The sequence below is a fragment of the Hipposideros armiger genome, unplaced genomic scaffold (assembly GCF_001890085.2).
Source record: "Hipposideros armiger isolate ML-2016 unplaced genomic scaffold, ASM189008v1 scaffold_241, whole genome shotgun sequence".
Lineage (NCBI taxonomy): Eukaryota > Metazoa > Chordata > Mammalia > Chiroptera > Hipposideridae > Hipposideros > Hipposideros armiger.
Window position 1 is genome coordinate 1,023,479 of NW_017731591.1, and position 8,428 is coordinate 1,031,906.

An 8,428-nucleotide genomic window follows, 5' to 3' on the forward strand; every position below is an offset into this window, starting at 1 on the left:
TATTTCCCCATGTATAAGACGCACCATTTTTCGAAAAATTTGGGGTCTAAAAACTGGGTGTGTCTTATACAGTGGTTGTATGAGCGCAAAAAACAAGCGCGAAAAAAGCGGAAAATGCAAATTAAAAAAATCTACAACCACTGTATAAGACACACCCAGTTTTTAGACCCCAAATTTTTTTTAAAAGGGTGTGTCTTATACAAGGGGAAATACAGTAGTTAATAATGTAAATATTTTGTAGGGTGTCAGGTGGTCACATGTCTTGCTAGGGAGACCACTTCATGGATGGGGAAGAGGCTTGATCACCGCGCTGTACACCTGAAGCTGATGTTGTATAATGTATGTCAACTATAAGTGAATATATATATATATAGTCACAGGACATGGAGTAGAGTGTGGGAGTGGAGTCAAGGGAATTGTAATAGATATGTATGATATCAGGATGGGGGGGCAGTGGATGGGAGAGGGGGTTGTCACTTTGAACGGTAAAAAGTATAACTATTGCACTGTGGTGTACACCTGAAACTAATTAAAAAGTGTTTATTTCACAATAAAAAATCCAAAAAGCTAAAAAAAAAAAAAAAAGATCAGCCATCAATGTTTCCACATAATTTTGAAATCACAAGACTCCCTGAGGGTCCCGGTCTCCGCTGGTCTGGGTTCCTTGAGGTGGGATTTTCTGAACCCAGCTGGCTGGCTTCCCCTCTCCTGGTTCCGTTGAGGTGGAGAGGTGGCCCTCCTGGTGAGTAGTGACAGGAGAGCAGCTTGATTTTTGTTTCCTCTTTGCCTGTTTGTTTGTTTCCGTTGGGTGTCTGTCTTTCTAAGCAGGGGAGGTATAGCTCACCTCTCCTTTCCTCGTCCAGCGCTGAGAGCCCCTGGGAGCCAGGTGTGTGCACAGAGCCTGTGCCCTAGAACGGCCGTCCCTGGCCTCTGGGGGCCACGTTCTCCAGGGTCAGCTTCACTAGGACGAAAGGGGGCTCAGGGCTTCCCCCCAGCTTACTGCTGGGTCTTCCTTTATCATGTTTTTCAGTCATACAGGGAAGAAGGCATTCTTTCTGGCCCCTCCAAGCCACCCAAGGGAGATTCACACTTGAAACACATGTTATAATATCTCCACGCAGCCCGTTACCCATCCTTCATCTGAGCACCCCCTTCGGCCCTTATAGGGGGTGAGACCTCTTACTAGAAGGAACAGGTGCTGAGGGGCAGACCTGCTCCAGCCCCGACCTCACGCTGGCGGTGGGCAGCTCTGTGCCCCGGGGAGGCGGTGCTACTCGGGGGAACTCGGGCAGAGGGGACAGTGACACGGTGAGGGGTGTGCGTGGGGGTTCTTTACATTCCAGCTTGTGCTTTCAAATGTTTGTATCATTTATCTATTGTTTTCCAGACCAACTCCACAGGTTGATTGGGAAAAAGTAGATGGTGATCTACCAAAGGGCAGAGAAACGAAAGAAAGTTATGGCAAGACTTTGAAGATCGAGAATGTCTCCTTCCAGGACAAAGGGGTTTACCGGTGCACAGCCACCAACCTCCAGGGATGGGCCACTCATGACTTCCATGTCACAGTAGAAGGTACAGACCCATCCCACGTTGACTGATTTTTCTGCTGTTTAAAAAGCGTGCGTCCATACGTGCAGTGGACTAACACCACTAAAGCGTACGTGCTAAGACAGGAACACCGTTGCCACGTTTAACTGCAGAGTGGGCACTGGTTTGGATCACACTTCAGTTAACCCCTTTGTCATTTACCCCACAGAACCGCATGGAAGGGACAGATGACACAGAGATCTCGTGCTAGGGATTTAGCACTGGCGACTTTCCACTATTTGTTAAGTAGTCATCAGCGTAGTTCCCTCTATCGTGCTGTGAGAGGTATCTTTGTTGTAACACACATGACACTGCGTAATGGCAAGTCTTAAAGGAAGTGACGTTTGCGATGGAGGAAAGCGTGCGCTGTCTCCCAGCCTGTCATTTCCAGCCGTGTCCTCCGTGAATTTATGTCACTTCCTGTGCCTCAGTGTCCTCACCAGGGAAATGAGCGAGTCAGACATATGTTGCCTTAGCTCTTGCCTGGGTATGTTTTCTGTTTGGTTTGGTTTTTTGTCCGTATCTTGTGTTGATGATATTCAACTGTGGGGTAAGAATAGACTCTATGGTAGAAACATTAATTTTGAGGTTTGGCTGTTGTTTGGGGGTTATAGAAATAAGTAGACAATGAGGCACCCTTTCAGGGGGGGCTACCACAGGCCAGTACTGGGCACGCCTGCCTGGCTAAGGTCCCCATCCAGGGAAGTGATGGACTCAGACTGCCCCTGAGGCTCTGATCATACCTCGGTCTCCTGCCCCAGGTGTGGATGGTGTGGATTAGGTTAAAGGGATGATCACTGCAGGTGGTCCTTCTGCCTAAAAGGTGGAGGAAGATGTCCCCTTTCGGGTCCCATTCAGGGACTGGCGCTGTAGGGTTTCTATTTACACTCCAATGACACTGCCCCTGAAAGCCTCGGTTTGCACACGGAGCACCACTGCTTTCAATAATGGAAGACTGTGAAGCCTCGGACACACATTCCCCGCACAAGCAAACGTTAATGGTGACTGTTTCAGTTGCGCTGCTGTTAGAAATAACACTGTTCCCGGGACCCCTCCCACAACGTGTGGGGTGAGCTAAATTAGGAAGAACTGAAAACCAAAGATGGGAAAATCCTTTTCCTCCGTTCAACAGAAGCAAACGAAACCAAGTAGGAGAAAGCCCAGAGTTCTCCATGAGCAGCAGCATCTGCCAACAGGGGTGTGTTCCTNTCAGCTCCTTCAGTAACGGGTCGTGAACATCAGAATGCACTTGTGGGATTGGAGGCCAGCTCATGAGATGTGGCCTGAGAGGGTCACGGTGTGACCAAGGGCCACCAGGCGCAAAGTCTATGTGCCTTAAATATGGCCTCTAAGACTAGGACTGTGCGTTCTGAAACAATCACGGGAAAACGGACGTTTGTCACGACGGCCATGGCACCAATGTTTGAGCTCTGAGTTGTGGACACTGCTGATTTACTTTCTTTTATTTTCCACGACCATATATATATATAGATAGATAGATAGATAGATAGATAGATAGATATAGATAGATATTCAATTATAGTTGACAACTCTTGATTTATTTTTAAAATACCATGACACCTCATTTAACAAGAATTCAGCAAGCGTACACTGAGTGCCTACTGTATACATCCCCTGTAGGCCCTGGGGTACTCCAGGGGGAGCCACTCAGGCCTAGGCCCCCCCCTCCCGGGCTTGCGTCCAGGGTCCCCCACCTTCCTGGGGACCGGCACCCGTTCCCGGGCTCCATCATCACCGACTCCGTAATAACAGACGTGGTAAAAGACAATCGGCAGCTCCCCCTTTTCTCTTTCTGCTGCTTTGGTCACATGTCCAGAAGCAGGAGAAGGAGAAATTGTACCGATGTCAACACCTGGAAGCATTCGCTCGCTCACACTCGCCTTTCTCCCTGAGCCCGGGAAGCAGTGATGGAAAGCACTAAGCTGTTAATTCGTATTTCCACCCAAAGTTTGCCAGCTGCCCAGGCCTGTGAGGAAGGCGGACGGGAGTGATGTGTGATGTCGGGAAACTGCAGCATGACGAGCATTGCGTGAGACTTTGACTGATGCTGACACCTGTGGGTGACCCCACGGCAGGCGCTGGGTCACTGCGTGAGCTGTGCTCTGTGGCTCTAACTGGGATCTTTGTTTGGTAAAAACAGATGCTACAAAANAGCCCCGGTGGGCTTCCCCGTGTGCGTTGGCAGTGGCGGAAGCCACATTCTTTCAGGACTTGCCACTGTTCTCGTTGACTTTTTGGGCAGGGCGAACGTTTCAGTAATTCTTGTTTCTTAACTTGCACAAATACCACAATTTGCCTCTAGGGCTGGCTGGCAGCTGCGTGGGTTGTCTTCAAAATAATAGAAAAGTTCTCATGTGCTTTAGAAACTGTAACGTCATGAAGCAATGTATAAAAAGAGTGGACATGAACACATGTCGTCCTCGGACACGAGACTCCTGCATTGTCAGCAGAGGTGTCACCTGAACTGGTCCTCAGTCTGGGTCTGCATGGGGACCCCTGTCTCCCCTGGTCCTCTTTCAGATGAAGGGGACACCCTGTAACATCTTTAGAGTACTTTAATTTTTTTTCTCAGAAGTTTTTAAACCACAAACCTGCAGTAACAAAAATAATTATACTGAGACACTGTCCCTTTCACACCGTGTCAGGAGGTGCCTTGCACGTTACATGCATTAGCTCATCTTGTCCTCGCACATGTCATGGCAGGACTGTCCCCATGGGCGGGTTACGGGCGGGGATCCCAGACACTTGAAGTCACTTCAAGCTCAGAGCGCTGTGGAGCTGGAATCCCCTCCTTCTGTCTCCAGAACCCTCAGCTACCTCAAAATTTAACTTACGCTGGCATATTTCAAACAGAGGAATCGTTCTGTTCATGTAGGGGTGAGGGGCGAAGGTTGGCATTGTCTCTGAACCTGAAGAATATTCCAGTCAGAGGTGAGTAACAGTGAAACCGCTGACATGTTTTATTGAAACAGGAAAACTTTCCCAGGAAAATCGGGGTCCAGGAGTTTACCTTCTAGAGATTCCGTGAGGAGGGCGGACATTGCAAGTACTAAAAATGGCGTGGTGCCTCTCAAGCAAGAGGGAAGGCTCGCCCCCCAAAGCAGTGAGTGGGACACGCACACCCAGGGCCACTCACACCCACACTCACACACACTCACACACCCACACACACACTCTCACACCCACACTCACACCCACACTCACACCCACACCCACTCACATACTCACACCCACTCCCACACCCACACACACACAACCACACACCCATACACACACTCACACCCACACTCACACCCACATTCACACCCACTCACACCCACACCCACATCTGTGCGCAGTTCCTTGGGACCAAAGGGACAGGGCAGCTTCCTCCACTGCCTGTTGGGCCTGTGTTCTCTGTTTTGTAAATTCATGAGTTGAAGCGAAGTTTGATTCTCGGTCAGGAGACTGCATTGTCAGCACAGGCTGTGTAGGAATGGAAGCTGGCTAGACAAGGACCTGCACGAAAATTTGAGATTTTGAGATAATGTATGAATGTAAAAATGGATCAAGCAATGTATTTTCCCCGAAAACTTCGTTGCTCAGATACTGTTAGTAAATGTTCCTTATGTTAAAAAAGAGAGAGAGAGAGAGAAAGGGAAAATGTGGCATGAAGATAGCTGGACGTTCTTGCAATGGTACGGACATGTTCCTGGATAAATTATGTCTCATGTGCATCTGATACTTTAATACTCATTCTGTTCTTCCAAGGGTAGGTATTAGAGGATTAGGCTGATTTTCAAGGACTGGGGGAAAAAAAAATGATGCAGAAAGTGAGACGCTTGCACTAGTAAAGCATGGACTCGTGAAAACCTCCTGGTTGGGAGGCGCCGTGGTCCAGAGCGGCCGGGACTTGGCAAACGGCTGCTTTGACAGAAGGCATGAAGAGCTTGAGCAGTTGGGAGGCGTGGGCGCCATCCTGTTAGGTGCTGTGTGAGGAAGCCCACAGCTAATCCCCCCCAGCTGCCCTGTGAGCAGAGCGAGCCGCGGGCTGTGAGCCTCAGACAGTAAAGGCTGTGGCTCTAGGTTGGAAGGCAGGTAGGTATCTGCTTTGAGAGGAGGGAAGTGGCAAAAAAGAATTGTAACTGAGAAAAAAATTATAATTTATAAATGTGTGTAAAGTAAAGGGCCTTCAGCCTCCCCTCCAATATTCTTTTGCATCATTGAATTATTTTAACCATTGCCTATCAATATAAGTAATTCGGGATAATTAAAACAAACAATATGAGACAACTGTCCAGTTATTAACCAGCAACTAATTAATGAGCTACATACACATATTCCGAGAATATACAGCTAGGAAGGAAAAGGGGATGAAAGAAGCATGAATGCAGTGGCACATGGTGATAACAGGAACGCGTTTGGAGTCAGACGGCTTTAAGTTCTAATGTGTCGTTTATTACCCCAGTGACCGTAAGCAAATTAATTAACTTCGTGGCGCTTCAGAATCCTTCCTGCTAAAATCATGGTCGCAATGCCCATCTTTAGAACGCACTCAATAACTTAACAGTATCAGTAAGAAGAAGAATATAGTGAGGAAGGAAAAGCAGCGTCAACACAAATAGCAAAGCTGAGTTTCTCCCACTCAGTCATAGAGCCCCACCCGAGAGGGGAAATACTGTAAAAACCACCAGTTCAGATCAGCCATCGCTATCATCAATAAATCAACAAACAACAAGTGCTGGTGAGGCTGTGGAGAAAAGGGAACCCTGGTGCACTGTTGGTGGGACTGCAGATTGGTGCAGCCATTATGGAAATCAGTATAGAGATATCTCAAAAAACTNAGGGCAGCGCTCAAGGTCAAACTCACAAGTACACTGAATCTTTCACACACAAAACACGGACAAAATCAAAGCACTTTCCCCCTTACACTTGGGCGTTAGCCTTCATACTAAAATTAGACTTTGAGAAATGGACTGTACTTTTCTAACCCAAGACTCTGCACCATAACATGCAGCTCTTTTCTCGTTGCATCGTTGCAGCTGGGCGTGGGGCGTTGTCATGTGCACATGTTGTTTCTTACATGAAAGTTTCACTGTGATTTTCAAACAGATGTCCATCCACTGATACAAACCGAGGACGGCGAGGCCTACGCGGCGGTGGTGGGGGCCAGCGCCTTCCTCCACTGCGAGTTCTTCGCGTCCCCCAAGGCGGTCGTGACCTGGTAAGCCAGACAGGGGTTCCCCAGAGCACGCAGCTGTAGAAGCATCCTTCGTTTCCTGACCATCGTCTGGCGGGCTGCACTGTTCCCATGTCATACGTGAACCCCGTGCCTCCGAGAAATGAGGTCACAGACTTGGTCACCTCCCTCTCCTGGAAGCGATGACCGGATCTCTTGGGGATTCTCAGGCGGGGAAAGTGGAAAGCCGCCTGTGCTTGCAAAGGAAAGCAAAGAATTGAAATGATCATGAGGATGATTTCATCAGTGGAGCTGGGTTCACCCTGGGTTTATCTAAAGGCGTGTATCTCTTTTTTGTGTTGTTCGGAACAGTGTCTAAATAATTCTCGAAGCCTGCATCTCATTCTGTACACACAGGCTTAAAACTCCAACACGTATTTTGAATTTAATTTGAAGGTACTGATGGTACAGTCAGTCCAAACACACCTCTGTGTGGTCCGCCGTGTGTTACCTCGCTACACACGTGGTCAGCCCGTCCGGAAGTGACTGTGCCACCTGGGCAGGGCCGGGATGGGAGCCAGGCAAGCGAGGCAGGGCCCCAGTGCTGGNAAAAAAATGATTTAAATGACATTTTTTATTTTACACATTCATATACTTTGAAGACTTGCCTTTTTGACTAAAAATGGAAATTGAAAAACGTCTTGGGGGAAATAACTGGCACCACTTGACGGGAATTACTACCTGCAGATATTGCACCATTTTCTAGAAATCAAATTACCCAAACCATCCACACTTTAAATCTTTTATTCGCTCCTGACATAGCAATGTACTTAAGGTGACAAAACATGACAGTAATGTTTGCACAGAAGAAAAATGTCTCATTCTGTACTGAACCTACCACTTAGAATTATAACATTGAAGCATTAGGCACAGAAAGATGTAATTTAAATATATCTTTTCCTCCATTGTTTTGAGGGCAAAAATGCCAAACGTTGGTTTTAGGCTTCCTTTTCTCCCCCCTTACCGCCCAAAAAAGAAATCTTTAGGAAATTAAAGTCCTCGTGGGATAGATAGATATGGATATGGCTATACAATGCTGCAAGCCATTAACTAAGACATATTTAAAATAAGGGCTGAGCACTTTAATTTTATTAAAAAATCTCAAAAAAACATATTTTAAAATATCAGCATTTTCAGGTTCCTTGCTGCAGCTCAAAAATAAGCTGTCGCCAGCACCAGTCAACGTACCATCTGCTTGTCCCACCTCCATTTTCTGTAATCGAGCTAGAAATGTGTGCAGCTAAGCACTGATTGTAGTGATTGTAGGTAACTGTTTCTAGCATGGCAGATGTGTTACCCACAGGGACTCCCGTCAGAGTGCAGGCCCGGCCGTGCCTGCCACCTGCTGGCGCGTCCTGGAAGTGCAGGCCTAACGCCTGCGTGTTAAGTGGCTGCTTTGCTCTTGGCTGTGTTTGCAGAGCCCCCTCGCTGGACGGAGAAGCCCCAGAGTGGCGTGTACAGCACGGGGGGCAGTGTCATCCTGTTATGCGAGGCGGAAGGAGAACCCGAGCCCACCATCAGGTGGCGCGTCAACGGCCTGCCGATTGAGAGTAAGTGAGCCCCAGCGGTGACAAGGTGACGAGGAGCGAGGCTGGAGGCCGC

General features: G+C 48.0%; 1 protein-coding gene across 1 annotated transcript in view; it reads left to right on the forward strand.

Annotated features, from left to right (window-relative positions):
- Positions 1-8,428, forward strand: part of CHL1 (cell adhesion molecule L1 like) — a 154,719-nt gene that overhangs the window by 103,624 nt on the left and 42,667 nt on the right. Inside the window, exons 10-11 of the mRNA XM_019655509.1 lie at positions 1,388-1,572; positions 6,700-6,811. Coding sequence (XP_019511054.1) covers positions 1,388-1,572; positions 6,700-6,811 — 297 coding nt within the window. The remainder of the gene's footprint in view (positions 1-1,387; positions 1,573-6,699; positions 6,812-8,428) is intronic.